Source organism: Clinocottus analis, unplaced genomic scaffold, assembly GCF_023055335.1.
Source record: "Clinocottus analis isolate CAN_PGR_092001 unplaced genomic scaffold, fCliAna1.0.p SCAF_9, whole genome shotgun sequence".
Classification (NCBI taxonomy): Eukaryota; Metazoa; Chordata; class Actinopteri; order Perciformes; family Cottidae; genus Clinocottus; species Clinocottus analis.
Window position 1 is genome coordinate 5,715,530 of NW_027176251.1, and position 16,854 is coordinate 5,732,383.

Here is a 16,854-nt window from a genome sequence, read left to right on the forward strand (position 1 = left end):
TTGTATTATTTCCAATAAGTAATATGCATGACAAAGCTTTCTTTTAAAGTGATGAAACATTGAGTTTTTTCCGAAATGCTTATTTTGAGTTCAGTTTGTCAAAACAACTGTCTTTTGACATTAAAGCAAAAGTATCTCAACTCATCTCACTCACTTTATATTCAAATGGAGAGCAAATTCCTGATGAACTGACATCCCTCAGCTGCCGTCTGAGCAATTCTATTGTTGGCATCCTTAAAGAAGGGCATAAAAGATGCATATTATCCTAACAGAGCCGTCTCTTTCTCACTCAAATGCTGAAATGAACACATACCCACACACATACACACAGAGACACAGTCATGCACATAAACTATAGGCTCCACACAACTATGCACACATGTATCCAACAGCCGTGCACGCGCACACACAAACACACAACCACCCACACACACCCTTGGAAGAAGCCACTCACACTTCGCCCCCATAGAGTACATGTCAGTCCATCTGGGATCATTAACACTATGTTAATGAATATAGGGCTAGGACATGGGGCACGGAGGAGAGAGAGGGAAAGAGAGAGAGAGAGAGAGAGAGAGAGAGAGAGAGAGAGAGAGAGAGAGAGAGAGAGAGAGAGAGAGAGAGAGAGAGAGAGATTCAAAAAGAGATGGAGAGAGAGATGAAGAGAACAGAAGGTTTGAGGATGGAGAAGAATAATGGATTCCCTCCTAACAAATGTAATGCCCGAGGTACTTGTCGGGGGCAACAGACGGGGGATAAGAAAAGATGTAAAGTGTGTGTGTGTGTGGGAGGGAGGGGGTGGGAGGGGGTGGGGGGCGGACCAAACCTGAACAAGGACATAGAACTGAAAGGGAGCAATAGAGCATGAAAGAGAATAAAAGGGTAAACATTGTAGAGCTACGTAATGCAATCTGAAAACAAAAGAAAAATAAGTAAAGTAATCAGGGAGAGATGTACCCAGTAGGTTTTGGCAAGTGGCTGATGAAGGCTCTGTGGAAATAACTGAACAGATGAACAGAAGAAAGGAAAGGAAGGAAAGACAACAGAAACAACAGATGAGTCGAGAGAACAGGCAGGGAGACAGACAAGGAGATACAGTGTAACAAATGATGGCAGAGGCAATGCAAGATGAGTAGCCTGGTTAAATATTTCACCGGGTTTTGTGTGTGCGCGTGTGTGCGTGTGTGTGTGTGTGTGTGTGTGTATGGGGAGTGAGAGTCCCTGGGAGACAGAAAGGAGGACAGAGCGCCAGGGAGGGAGTGAACGAGCGAAGTGTGCCTGTTGACTGGGCGAGTTAATGATTCCTGCGGTCTGAATAGTGAGACAGTGTTAGTCCAGAGGGGAGGGGATTTACCCCCTACTGACACACACATACAACATTGTTTTAGTTTGTTTGTACGCGTGTCCTTGTGGCTTGTTTCATTTGTTGCACGTTTGGAAACAGCTCACCTTCCACGGTGACTTTCCAAATAGCTTCTCGGAGCAGAGACGCCACTTCATTCAGACTTTGGGCTAAAGCTTTTCAGCAGAAGTGTGCCTCGCTGTGTTTGCGAGGGACGACCACCTGTATGCAGATGAATGGGTGTGAATAGGGGCCGGGCGACATGCCTTTGTGGTGGCAGAGATGGAGCAGCTTGTCGGAGTGTGCCGCTATGAGCCATGGGCCCGCAGGAGGCTGGGGATAAAGGGACAGAGGGCAGCAGGGTGACAAGCTGTCCATGTGTAGATGAAACAATGCCAAAGTGTTAACAAGCCTAAGCTCGGGGTAATGATAGAGGTTGGGTGAACAAAAGGCAACCATTTGAAATGCAATATGTGATTAATGAGAGTCAATAAGGAGCATATGAGAGTGATTTAGGCCCTTTCAGTGCCTTTATATCATTTGCATTGTATCATAATGTTGATCTTCCCTATGACCTTTTCTTTCAAATAACAGCTTAGGTTATTCTCTGAGGGAGAGGCAGGGAAGGAGAGCCAAAAATGGCACATTAGCAGCTGAGGAGGAGGCTTGAGGGCACGACGAGTGATGACGTTATAAAGTCAAGACAAAAACAAGGAGACATAAATGTATTCAACTGCATCTTGTTCTTTCTCATGCAACACAGACAACAGAGAGCGCAGCACTCCTACACCGCTTTTAACTCCCAATAAAGACCTGTGCACGCACATGCGTGTGTTTGGGCAGATGTGCTCATACACTGGCCTGAAAAGCAGTTTCTCTCCCATCCCTGATTGGTTCCTTGTTATGTTTCTGTGTGGCTGACGCCCAGTGTTTCAATGTGTCTTTTATCTACAACACCCTTCTTTTCAAAGTTTCACTCCACCTCATTTTAAAGTATACGCTCTTGTCTCTGTTACACTCTCGTGCTTCATATTTCTGTGTGTCTCAGGAAACCTCTTTGAGACGGAGATCCCTGACCAGCTCTGATCCCCGCCTCAGGCCGGCAGGATGAGGAGAGAGGACGAGGTGGAAGAGAAGGGCAAGAAAAATGTAATAGGCTGAAGGGACGAAGTGTTTTTTTTTCTAAATAATGGGTCTCACATATCCTAAACCCCTCTTATCAAAACATGTTTTCTAGCTGAGTTGAAACTGTTCTTCTTTCTCTGAAACCAAATGTTCCCTTCTCATAGGAAATGCATTTGCTGAGGTTGAGAGAGTAGGAAAGAGAAGGTCAGGCATCGGCAGGTACAGGTAGCATCGCTCCCTCTGTGTTTCCTTCTACTTAATTACACAAGTTATGTAATCGTGGGATTTCCATCGCATGTTGATCAACTCGTGGCAGATATTGTTTACGCCTGAAGACAGGTTCCTTGGAAATAAACAAGGTGGTTTCCGTTTGCAGAGAGGTTTGTGTGTCTTCCCCAAACTTCCTTTAATCCAAATTTAGAGCTGTCGAGCTTTCTATCATCTCAAACACTTTTTTACTGTGAGTTTCCCTTTAGAGCCATCAAGTTTTCTCTGCTTCACTGTCATTCAAAGAAGCTCTGGTCTTCCCTGTCTGTGTGGGCCTGTGTGGGCCTGTATGGGTTGTTGGAAGATGAGGTGTCACTCTGAGAGTCATCCCAGCTACAACACTACCGTAGGAGCCCATGTGTGTTTTGTGTTCGTTTTCTCGGACGCTCAGCTGTAGCAGCAGTGAGGACATGTATTTGTGGGTTAAGAATTAAAAAATGTGTTGTTTTATTCTTGCTAGGTCATATAGTACAGACATCTATGTACCATGAGGAGATATCGTGTGTGAGGTCTGCTGGCAACAGGGGACAGTCTCCTTGTGTTGTGTACGAGAGAACCGAGGGTTCCTGCAATAGTCTTTGCATTTCCGTCATCAATACACATGTGTAAAGCAGTTTCTAGTGTCAGTAGCTAAATGAAAGATGGCCCTTTAGCTGCAGGAACATTAAATTACACAGAGGTTTTGCATACAGAGAGTTTATCATGACATGGACCTGTACACATTATTCTTTATCAGTTCACTTCTTCCACCCTCTTCCTCCTCCTTTTCCCCTCTCTTTTTGGGAGACATTATAGAGCGGAAAAGCACCCTCAGCTGCAATTAACCCCCCACTGTCTACAGTCAGAGTGTGTGTGTGTGTGTGTGTGTGTGTGTGTGTGTGTGTGTGTGTGTGTGTGTGTGTGTGTGCGTGTGTGTGTGTGTGTGCGTGTGTGTGTGTGTATGTGTGTGTGTGATCCTCAGAGTGCCAGGACGTGTCTACTTGCACAGCCAAGCCCAGGGACAGTCAGACACTCAGCTTGTCTGCACATACTAATACACACACACACACACACACACACAAACACACACACACACACACACACACACACACACACACACTCACACACACAGCTCTGGAGCTCTGAACCAGCTAACCCAGGCTGGGCTCTATCCCTGCCCGAGGGAAGCTCACTCCTGCATGGGGCCACAATCCCGCTGACACCCTCTGGTCTGGAGTTTATCGGCTCCATCTGTGAGGTTGTTTTCTGAAGTTACCTGTCTGGGGACAAAGCTTAGCGGAGACCACAAGATTAGACTGGCTGATAAGACGGTAATAATTCTTTACTATCTGACAAAGGATAATCAGTACACCAGCGTGCCTTGACAACAACAGTCTGCCAGAGCACACGCGTCTCTCTGCAGAGTGTTCTCATTACAACACAATAATTTGTCTCTGCGGTACTAACATATTTGCAGCTCAATGCAATTTAGCACAATACAAAAAATACAAGTTGACAAACTTGTATTACAATGCATAACAACTCAGCACAATATAATTGCAACACAGTACGTCACAACACAATGCAACACGCACACATTACCATATTACAACAACAACGAAACATGATTCCAACAACAACTGAGACCAACATAACACAATGGCCGTATGAATTCAATTAAAATATTTAAAAAAAAAAAAAAAAAAGGTTTTATACTACAAAGTACACTTACTTAAGGGAAAATTGAGTATAAAATAACTCATTATTAATTGTGTTAAGAAACTTGTTATGCTCTTCTTTATGGTTTCAGTGTTTATTATTTATTATTCATTTACTTTGTTTTACTTTTTTATTGTCTCTAATTGCTTTAGTCTTGTCACCTCATTGACTTATATGTCTTTATTACGCTCCTTATTACGGGTTATTGTAAACTTGTTCCCGAGTTGTTTTTGTGTTTCTCGATGTTCGTGAGGTTAAGCGCGAGCGCAGCTGAGCGCCAGTGGCTGCGGGTGGTGGGCGGGGCCTCCAGACTACCGCACTGCTATTGGCTGGCATCACATGGAGCGGCGCTCCAGCCACATAAAACAGGCAAGTTGCGCTTTCGTGCACCAGTCAAGAGTTGCAACAGTGTTTGGTTAAGCACATCACTCTGAACTGCTTTGAGTACTCTAGCGCCGTAAAAATCCACGGGTGTTTTTACGCATTTACATCATCGAGAACAGAGGCATTTCTAAATCATCGCTTAGTAGTTGAACTTGGTGAGCTTCCTTTGGAGAAGAGGCACTATGGAATTTGTGTATCTGGTGTGTTTGGCGCTGAGCATCGGCGCCTGGTTCGCCTCTGCGGAGAGACACAGCGTCTACTGGAACAGCACGAATCCAAAGTAAGTGCTGATCTGTGCTTTTGTGTACTATTTGTGCGTGTGCGTGTGTGTACGTGTGCGTGTCTGCCTGTGTGTCTGTGCCTGAAGTTGTCTAATGTGTGAGTTGTTGTGGAGAATCAATCCCTCACTGCTCTGTCTGTGTGAGTATGCGTCTGTCATTTTCCACATGAAGTCTCTATAGCATAGTCTGCATTGTCCCGTGTGTCCGCGCATGCTCTTAAACGGTTACAACCAAGAACATTGTTGTTTTCATTCATGTAACAATTAGGTTCCTGTGACGTTTAAGGTGTGTAGTCTTTTTTTAAACTCGCCGAGCAGGATTATGATCAGGGTATTAGTACGATACAGCAGCACCAGCAGTAGGGTGTAAAAGCAGAAGATTGTGAGCGGATGCCGAGACAGATGGACAGATTCACCACTATATTTAACTGCAACACATAGACACAGACATACTCTAATAGTAGAAAATAGACCAACGAGTCTGAACTTGGCCCGTGAGGCTGTCTATAGAGTGTGTGTGCATGTGTGCATGTGTGCGTTTGTCATGGAAAGTCTATAAATGAATCAGTGGGATAATTTCATAATCACTCTAATAGAGATGACATGGTTTTGAAAAAGATAGTGTATGGATGTGTTTGTGTGTGTGTGTGTGTGTGTGTGTGTGTGTGTGTGTGTGTGTGTGTGTGTGTGTGTGTGTGTGTGTGTATTTGTGTGTGTGTGTGAGTCAGAGTAGGAGGCACATATTGCTGATTATTTTGTTTTGAGGTCAGAAATGTAATGCTATCCAACCACTCAGTGGGATCGATGGAGCTTTGCAAACTCTCAATATCACAGTGCAATTTATTGAGCTTTTAGCGTCGGAGAGAGTGATCCCCACGCTTGAAAGACAGTCTTATTTTATAAGGGAGCTGAAACAAGAGGACGGTCCCCGCTCCTTTGCTGTAGAGGGAGGTCGATTAAAATCCGCCACCGAGACTAAACAAGGGTAACAGCCATTATGGCCTTTTAGTCTTGACTTGATTACATTACTGGCTCTCCAATTGCCCTTTAAGAATGAGAATAGAAAACAGGACTAAAAACGAGCCCCCTGTAACAAGGAAAACAATTGTCCTGATAATTGGATAAGACGTCTACTGGAAAGCCCTGAAGTGCTTGTGTCATGGGTTAGTCCATGTGTGACTCACCGACTGGGTCTGACCCACCTGAGTTTTACACCTGAGTCACCACACACAGAGCGGGAGGAAGTATGGCTCAGGTGAGACAGAAAGGGACAGGTAGAGAGGAAATGTGAAACCAGAGGCTTTCTAGTCTGAATAAAAGAGGAAACTGGACCTTTTTAACGTTTTCTTCAACTAATGATAAAGGTATGAACCAGAGGTGGTCTGCTATGACTGCTGTCAACAGGAAGTTGGGTAACCAGAAGAAAAATCATAATATAGCTCTTAACATGCAAGAAATAACACATCACAATCACTATTCTGACTGTTCTTCTCTCATCGTCTGTCATACTTCGGTTGAATCAGGACGATTTCCATGTCTCGTTCTCTGTTGGTAAAGAGAAGTACTGAAAAGTCAGGGACCGAAATCACTATCGGGAAGATAATGGAAGCTAAACACTGAAATGAAAGCGTAGTCGACTAACCTCCTCATGCCACTTATATTATTATGTTTTTCTAATTTTACAGCCAAATTTCTATTATTCATCTATATTCCTTTTATCCCCAGACCCTCTCCTTAACCTCCTCTTTTCCAACCTCTCACTTATCCTCTCATTTACCTCTATCTCTCTTGTCTTCTGTGTGTTTTTTTTTGGTTTCCAGCTAAAAGCCCACCTGCCCCGATTCGTTCCCCAGTGATAAATCAGTCACCTGTTAAGGCTCACGTTGATCCGTCAGCGGGGCTTTGACGGCATTGGGCCGTGGATAATTTATGCTAATTGATTCTTGGGCCGATTGAGCAGCAGTGATTTGTCTAAGGTTGAGGACAGTGACCAGATGGCAGCAGTCTGCCCATTCATGTCAGGGAGTATAGAGACACTGGCAGCAGCTTAGGTGTGTGTGTGTGTGTGTGTGTGTGTGTGTGTGTGTGTGTGTGTGTTTGTTTGTCTAAACACAATGTGTGTTTGATTTTCACCAACTTGTCAGTGAAATTCAATGTAATCACTTTCAAGACCTGTAGGGATGTGATACTCAAGTGTGTTTGTGTGTGTGTGTGTACAGTTTTCCTACTTGACAGATGGAGAGGCATGTTTTTCTCAATCTGGTCTGGTCTTGTTTTTACGCTACGTGTCTCTGCCTGTGTTGATCGTGTGTGTGAGAGAGCGAGTGTGTGTGTGTGTGCGTGTGGGAGAGACTTTGAACTTGTGCTGCCCTTTACTAGCTTTTAACAGGAAGTAATTGTATTTTTGTTTTGGGCGAAGAGTATGTGCGTTATCGTGCGTGTGTGTGCCCAAACGTCAGAAAGAAATAAGGAGTGGCCGTTACCGTAGGCACTCTTACCGAGACATGATAAATGTGTGACTCACACTTGCACACACTGGGGGGGCAAGAGGGAGGACTTGGATGTTAATATTAGCTACACCAGCATTCCTCCCCGCTGTTACTATACTCAACTCTGTCAGCTGTGTGTGTGTGTGTGTGTGTGACTGTACAGTACCTGTCTCTTCCTCTCCCCATCTTCACTCCTTTTCCTCTCTTTAACAGCTGCGTCTCCTCCCAGACTGGCCGCTGGCCCCGAGCCCTCCGTTTCCTTTTTTCTACTTACTGACTCAATTGCAAGACCGACTCTACTTTTCGGCACAGCTTATACACAGGCTCCTCTAAATACACTATCTCTGTCTTATTGGGCTGTGTTCATCCATCCAGAGTGTCCTGGCTTTATTTCCCATGCTCCCAGTATCTTTAACAGGAGTTTGGTGTAATGTAATATTCTGTTTATCTCCGTCCGTCTGGCTCTGCCTCTGCTGTGATTGAAGCGGCCGGGCCTGCCTTGACACGTACATTTGGCCTACAGTCCAGACCACCGCACGCACGCGTGCGCACACACACACACACACACACACACTCTCTCTCAACTTGTACATTTTATACATTTTGTTCCCTCTCTCTGTCTCTCTTTACGCTCATTATTTCCCCCTCCCCACTCCATGTCCCGTCTGGTTGAAGGCCTGTAATCTCACCAGAATGAGAACACACACACACACACCAACATAGACTGTTTGTAATCTGACCATCTGACCCTAACACAAAACCATCATCCTTCAAGCTTCAGTCTATATATAAATATACCCCTGTAGTGATTATGCTTTATGCCTGTACGTCTACATCTTTCTGTCTATCTGGGTCGGTGGGTTATATTGTGTAACCGTTACGATATATATATATAAATTGCTTAATAAAGCCGTAGATGTCAAAGTGGATCTTTCCAACCATAATCTTCCAGATGGAGTCCATCCAACGTCAGAACAATCAATTACAATCACCATCGGACAATAGGACATCTCTATTTAACTTACTATGCATCCCGCCCATTTAATATCACAAGGCTTTGTGTCTGTTCCCTGTTGATGTAACCTTTCCTCTTACCCAACCTGCTTTTAAATGTTTACACATACTTTCCTGCATCATAGCACCCAACAGCACCTGATGATTTTAGTGGCACATAACCCACCGTATACTTTTAAATCTGTGTCTCACCCTCCTCCCCATCACAATATCCTTGCACCTCTGTTTTCGATCTGCTCTTCCTCTCACTTCCTTATCTGTGGTCCAGACTTCCTCCCCTCCCTCCATCAGTCCCCCTTTTTTTTCTCACAGACCATCCTCTGTTTTGGCCCCAGTAGTTTTCCACCGGAGGACGGAGCGCCTCTCAGCTCCGGCTCTGCTAACATTAGAGAGGCCTGCTTTGCTTAGCGTTATCGTAGTACGTCTGGGCAGGCATGCATGTATGTGTACACGGTTCATTCATAGCATTTCAGGCATACTTTGGCTTTGCTGTCCACACATAGCCCACCATCGCCCCCTAAAGGCTATATTGGCACTAGATTTCTGTTAGAGGGACGTAAAGTAGAGTATTTAGGGGATGTTGTGCCGCAGTTACTTGATATATTTTGTTTTTCTTCAAATAAGACAAGTTGAATATTAAAGTAATTAACTTTCTCCCCTCTCTCTCAGCTAGACAAGACAGACAGCCACACAGATTAACCACTGTGTGACCCCAAAACATATTAAACCAAGCTTGATACCATTTGGCCTCCTTCTATTCATCACATACAGAAAAGGAGGCGACAAAAAGGGAGTCCGGGTGAAAAGATTTTGGGGGCAGAGAGGAGGAGTAGGACCAGAGGCCGGGGTGCAGGGCGAGAGAAGGGGGAACTGGAGAAAAGGATTTGTGTTGAGAAATTAGCCTGAATGAAGAGCGGTGGTATATTATGTCGGCGTTAAGAGACGGGAGAGGGGGGATGGGCTGATGGGCTGATTTTGGTAGAATAAAGGAGATGCAGACGGAGGGAGGAGAGAATGGACAGTGATGGATGAAGGGGAGAAGTTTGGAATTGAACAAGTGAGAAATGGCAAAGTTGACCATTTTAAAAGCTCATCTTGCAGGGGCCAAAAGGATTCTCAGTGTCTTAATTAATTAGAATGCATGCATATATGCAGTAAGCACACCGATTTGCATTGAGAAACTATACAAGTGCTGGATTTACAATCCAAGTGGAGACAGCAGGATGTAGTGGTGCCTAGTAGAGGAATACTTCCCACTCGGTTTTTTATTGTTAGACAATGAGCCGGAGGAAGAATGAAGGTAGATTACATTGGAAGCTAATAAGAAAAGACTTTTCAGTGTACAGTAAATTGGTTGTAATGGCGTATCCCACTCGTGAGCAGCTAAACCCATTAGAACCATTGACAGCTCCTTGGCCTGTGTGAAAAGAGGTGTGAATCCGCCGTACCACAGCAAATTAATAGGGTATTAAGTGTTCACTCAAAGTAAAAGTGTGCGAGAGTGTGACTGGAAATTTGATGAGTGTGCCTTGTGAGAACACAGCACCCTCCAAACCACAGACCCCCCCGTTGTTACATTCCAGTGTATGCACACTTACTACTGACTACCTGCAGAGCAAATGGTGGGGGGATGCATCTGTTTGGTGTTTCAGTGGTGCTGACTCGCTCTGTGCATGCAAAAGAAATATCTTCAGTGCTGACTCAAGAGGTTGGAGAGTGTGAGAAGTTGTGACCCCGAACTCTAACCCCTCAACTCGGCTGACAGTTTGAAAAGCTCCCCAGAGGGACCGGGAAAGACAGAGTTCCTGTGTCAGTTGTTTGACCGATGTCAGTGAGAGCTCGGGGGACAAATTGCGGGACAGCAGAGAGATGCGTCGAATGAAAGAGGAATGGCAAGAAAAAAAGATAAAGGAAGAGGGGCAGTGCAAGAACAATGGCAAGACTTCAAAGCTTAAATGAGGAGGCCAAGTGTTGAAGAACTCACCTATACTGTCAAAACTATTTTATACCGTTGTAACACACACACACACACACACACACACACACACAGAGACAAACACCACTTGCCCGCTGACGCAAAAGCAAGAGTAGCTCCTTAGTGAGAGATGACCTGTTTGCAGCAGAGAGGAAGAAGGATTACAGCCACCTTCAACCCTTGCTGTTTACACACAGCTCAGTCACATGCATAAAAAACGAGCACACACACACAGACACACACACACACACACACATACTGAAACACACAAGAGGCGTCAGTAGGCCTCGATAAGCAGATGTGCTCTTGAGCCTGGGGCATGAGACGCCCTGAATAAGGGTCTTCAGAGGATCCCTCTCACATCAAAACACACACACACCAACACACAGGAAGAAGTAGGTTGCAACAACTCGCACACCTGGCTCTCACTCTCGCATACGACACAGCTATCACGTTGATGCGACTCTCACTCTGCCGGGAACTGTCAGTCAGAGGCGAGAGTAGTTGCAGGGAGACACAAGAGCCTCCAGAGTGGAGAGCTTTGATGAGTGAAACGCAAAGGACCGGGAGGATGGAGGGAAAGACACAGGTACACTTATATGTGTGTAGAGTCCTTTGGCTAATGGTTGGATAAAGATAACACAATTGACAGAAGAAGAAAAAAAAACAAATTTAACTTCCGAAAACCCAAATGCCATAAGACTACACACACACACAAACACGCCAGTCAGAGTAGTGAAATCTCCACATGGGGTAAGGTACAGGGGTTGAAGGGGCCCTCTAGCCTTCAGGCAATCTGTCTTTGGGGAGGGAAAGTGTATAATTACACCCCATTCATTCCTCCTCCCCTCCTCTCCTAGAACACGCTGGCCCCAGACCTCTAACCACTTTTAATTAGCCGGAGCAATGGAGGAGAGGAGGAGGGAAATGAGGAGGTGAAGAGAAGGATAAAGGAAGAGTTTTTCTTAAAAGCACGAGTTGTGAATAAAATTAGCAACATAATATCTGTTTTTGTTGGCTTTTGACAAGCCTGTGTTTTCATGTGGAGGTCGGCCGGACCACTAATAAGGATGCAGTGTGGGAAAAAGGTCTATCGCATACAATTTTTAAAACAACTCTTTTCTTCAGAAGGAGCAGCTAGAAATCTCTCAAGTGCCAGTACTACTAGTCTGACTCAAAGAAAACAGATGAATAAGATGAGAGTAGAGATTATTTGGCCAATTAGGCTGTTAGAGGCTGTCTTTCTTCCTTTCACTGAAGCGCACACATTTTCACACAAACAAAGGCGTGCACACCTACACAGGAGTGTACACACACACACACACACGTACAAAGAACCTTTTCTGAGAGAGCAGCGATTGCAAGTGGAGGGTGGTGATCAGCCTGTTAGCCCTGGATAACAAGTGTAGCGCTGTGCTCGGCTAACAAAGCATGTTTTGACAGGTAGGTTAGTGCTAACCGATACACACGCATACAGAGGCAGGAAGGAGGGGTTAGAGGCCCACGTTTGGAGCCAGTGTGTCTGTGACTTGGCCAGGGGGTCCTAACTGGAGGCACAACAACAGGACAGCGGGGAGAGGGAGGGGGGCAGGGTCAACACGTCAAATGCTTTGATGCCGCGACAAACACACTTGAAGCACAGTAACAATAGCAGACAAACAGGCTTTTCCCCACTTTTTTTCTTCCCTTTTTGTCACTTTCACTCTCCGCCACACGCTCAACACAAGCATCCACAAGCAGTCCTTTGGTTTAAACACATACTACAGGTGAGGATCAGAGCCTGGGATGTAATCACAGTGATATGCAAGTATCAATCTTTCATCACCTCCTGGCTTTTGGCTGATATCACAGCATGCCAGACAGCTGTACAGCAACTATTGCAGCATAGCACACTGTATCATGTTCACTTAAATGGAAGTTAATGTGAAACTGACAGTTGAGATAAAAGTTAGTACCCTCTTGGCCCCAAAAAGTCAGTCACTCCACAAAAATTGCTTTTGTATTGTGATCAGCGCAAATGTCTCTCTATACTGCATTAGGATGTCAAACAACCTAGGAAGTGAGCAAAAAGGAGACGGGAGGCTCAAAAAGAGCCGTAAAACTAAATGAAGGGTAGAGATGAAAAGGGAGACAGAGGGCGACAGTCTGACTGTCTCCACCCACTCTGTCTCTGTCTTTGATGAAGTCGGTGAGACATTGAGTGACAGCTTCAGATAGAGACAGCAATTTAGTGTGAGGAATCACGACAGGAGCCTCAACACTGATGGACAAACATCCAGGAGAAGAAACCAGTGACACAGAAACTTTACTTGATAGAAAGTCCGGCAGAGAAGATGAAAAAAGGGACATTGGGAGTTCATGTGTTTGTTCGCGGGTATGAAATTAATATGTGCTGAAGGCAAAACAAGGGAAGAGAGCAGGAAGGTGCGTGAGTGGAAGGGCTCATAAGACATGTCGTAAACCTAATGAACAAGTCCAACCTGATCAGGCGGTTTCTAATTCTGTCATCATGACGGGTTGTCACATGTACGACGAAACATAAACACGCTCATGTGGTGCCTGAACTCCGCCCTAGTTGCTGTACCTGTGTGTGAGCGCGTGTGTTAATGTGTGTTATTCGTGTGAGTAAGCCTGACTGCTGTTCCAGCGTGCCTGTGTGTGATTAGCCCTCATTGTTATTCGCAACACGTGTGTTGTATGAACCAAGCTGTCTGGGGGCGTGTGTCGAAAATGTGTACAAACAGACCAACTCCCTGTTATTCATGTCAATAATTTGGCAAAATGAAAACATTTGCGTGCCAGATGGAGACATGTGTCAGTAATCTCCTCCTTTCCTCCTGTCTCCCCTGCAGCTTCCTGTGGGATGAGCATGCAGTGGAAGTGCGTATCAACGACTATCTGGACATCATCTGCCCCCACTACACCCACGGCGAGGTGTCGTCGCATGCAGCTGAGCGCTATGTGCTATACATGGTGGAGAAGGAGGACTACGAGGTGTGCAAGCCTCACTCCTTCGACCAGCTCCGTTGGGAGTGCTCGCGGCCGTTCGCTCCCCACGCTCCCGAGAAGTTCTCTGAGAAATTCCAGCGTTTTACTCCCTTCACCCTGGGCAAGGAATTCAGACAGGGAGAGAGCTATTATTATATCTGTAAGTATGAAGAATCAATACATGTGTTTACTTATTGCGCTCCTGAGAGGGTGTCTTGTATTAAAACGCTCCACTTTTTCTGACTCTCCACAGCCAAGCCAATGCATCACCATGGCCAGGACTGTCTCAGGCTGAGAGTGGATGTTGTCGGACTTACCGGCTCCGGAAAAAACAATGTAGAGAAATCCAAGGCGGAAGATACAGGAAAAAGCTTAGATGGAGTAAAAGGGAAGTTTCCTGCTGCTGGAGGAGCTCACAACCCCTCTAACCGGCTCCCAGCAGGTGAGGATTCTTCTTCTCAAGAAAAAATTAAATACCAGATTAAAAATAGTCACAACAGTCTCATGTCTGAGAGGAGCTCAGCTGGGTGTGTTTGTTATGCCTGAATGATGAAACTCAACACTGACCGCCCTTTTCTTTCCTCAGATGACCCTGCTGTGATGGAGCCAAAGGTTCAGAGGAGCATTGGCAGTTCAGGAACACAGCTGGTCTCCCTTTCACTTTTCCTGACCACGGTCTCAGTATTATTAGCCCCGATGCTACACTGAAGCTGAGCCAGACCTTACAACAGAGACAATGCTCACTCAATGCCGGTCATTGGGACCATGAACTCAGAGATTTCTTTTTTTATACAGTTTTTTTTTTATACAAGCATGGACTGCTGTCAGTGTGCGTTTGCGTGTGTGTGTGTGTGAGAGAGAGAGTGTGTGAGAATGTGGGACGTGGATCGTTCCAAAGAAGAGGACCTTTTTTTAATGACCTTTTTTAGGATGAGAATTCTCATTTGTGACCATTTTGAAGTGCACTCTTTTTTCTTTATGAACAAAACTGCAAGCAAACCGATCAGCAAAAATACGAATGGATTGATATCAAATTGAAAATAACAAGAAGTATATTGCCTTCATTATCCTGTGTTTTCACCATTGGTACAGATTTGCATTGCGCTCATCATCTCAGCTGTTCATGAAAATTTTCTTCCTCTACATGTAGAGAAATGATAAATGCCGTGTATTGATAATGTTGTCATCTACTGCCAAAGTGGATTTTCATCATGTTGTTTTGTAGCACTCAGCTCCCTCATGTATCTCCTCAAGTCTTTTATATCTCTTTAAGTCTGACACAAAAGCAGTCACAAGACGACTGCAAGCATTTGACGTCACTAATTTTCCTCAGTTCAGTTATAAAACGCAACAAGAAACCATTTTGTCTAATTCAGACCAATGGCACATAAGTTACATCATGATTTGTTTTTACATTTTATAATGTATTTAATTATGAAAGTTAAAGAAAATGGACCCGCATTTGATTTGGACCCTAGAAATAAAACATATTGTGTCACAAGTCCTTAGACTGCCATGTTATTGTAAGGGTTTGTGAACCGAAGCGTGAGATCCACTCATCAGAGACAGATACACTGAGATTTAAAAACTAGCAGGGTTTAAGGGAGCCGAGCCTCTTCTGTAATTATGGTTATTCACTCATTTCTCCTGCACATGGTACACTGGCTGATGTGCAGATGTGATTCCACTTGCACATTGTCAAACCTCAAACTGAAGGGACTTCCCAGAATACATTTACAGTTGTTTGTTCTCCTGTTAAACATGTTTGTTTTCATTTTGTAACTGTTTATATGTAAATGTGTAAATAGAGAAACTATAAAACTGTTTAAAGATGTGGAAAGAAATCTTTAGTGAAATAAAAAAATAATTGTGATGTTATGAAAGTTTCTCTCTGGGTTTTATCAGCTCTAGACACATTCATTCTGGGCCTCGAAATCCCGCTGACATCATTGACATTTTGATGGATGACAAAATATTTTGGGATATGCAATGATTTGCCCCCGCCTCCCATACACATTTTCCACCCCAGGTCTTTCCCAACCACAATTCTCATCCCCTCTTCTCTGCCCTCTGCCATCTTTCATCCCTGGTTACACAGCTTAGCCTGGCTTAGATTTCACAGTCTGAAAACCAAACACAAGAACTGAGAGGGGGCCGATGAAGGAGAGAGAGGCCCACAAGCCAACTGACAAATGGGTGTGACGGTGTCACTCCTGCCTCCTCACCCACACTATTTTTTTGTTTCCCTGTACATACTCCATCTACACAGTGGTATGTTGGAATGAAGAGGAGCACAGTGCACACACCTTCATACCTGCAAACCTCAGAACTGACTGAAAACTGTCAAAAGTCACCATCCACTGTAAAACCACGCAACATATACGTTCAAAACTGGGACAGAAAACTGAGTCGTTTGTTCTCCCATAGTCACATCATAGTTTAAGTTTACCACAGATGATCACACAGGCTCAGAAATCTAGCTCCTGTGTAGTTCTGTGCAGGAGGACGCAGGACTCTGATGAAACAGACCAAAGATGGTAGTATTCACGCGAATGTGTTTCATCATGTTGGACAGCAATGTGCAACGGTCCTGAAAGGCAGTCCGATGGAAACCGTGAGAATTACAAATAAAAAACCTACAATTGCCGGTTCATGAGGAAGTATATAAAGCCTGTAGTTTTCACATTAAAAGGATCCATTGAGAAGTATGGTAACCATCAGAGAATTATTGATGCATATGAACATACTTCCATGCAGGAAAACACACAATGGAGATAATTAACTAGCCACGAATCCCTAAAATCAGAAACGTGTTCAACACTCAATGAAAATCTCCAAAACTGGGCAACCAGAAAATCTTCAGGTCATTGGGATTGTCCTGCTTTCATACCAGTTGGAGGTATACTCTGAAAAAAAAATACATTATTTTCATGATTTTACATTAATAATGAACTTAAAATCTTCATCTGCTAAATTCCTTTAATTACAGCCTTAGGATAGTTTCACAAGTCTAGAAATAGATTATTCACTTATTGCATTACATTTAGAATACGTTTGAAAGGACAAAGGGTCTAAAGATCACGGTTAGACAACCTTTTGTGAAACAAAACTTTTTGCATTTCAAGGGCCTCGAGGAGCTTTAGGAATATTGCAATTTAATAACAGAAACCAGGAGACAAAAGAGCATCTGTTGAGAAATGGCATTAAAAATAAGGACAAAAGAGATTAAGCAAGGACAAAAACAATGAAATGTCAAACAAATGAGAAAAAAAAATGCAACTGAAATAAAATG

General features: G+C 44.3%; 1 protein-coding gene across 1 annotated transcript; it reads left to right on the top strand.

Annotated features, from left to right (window-relative positions):
- The first annotated feature begins 4,837 nt into the window (after positions 1–4,837).
- Positions 4,838–15,417, top strand: efna1b (ephrin-A1b). The gene is made up of 4 exons (XM_068569986.1): positions 4,838–5,096; positions 13,427–13,722; positions 13,816–14,004; positions 14,149–15,417. Exons 1-4 carry the CDS (start codon positions 4,999–5,001, stop codon positions 14,268–14,270), a joined length of 705 nt encoding a protein of 234 aa, XP_068426087.1. The 5' UTR covers positions 4,838–4,998; the 3' UTR covers positions 14,271–15,417.
- Positions 15,418–16,854: the final 1,437 nt, after the last annotated feature.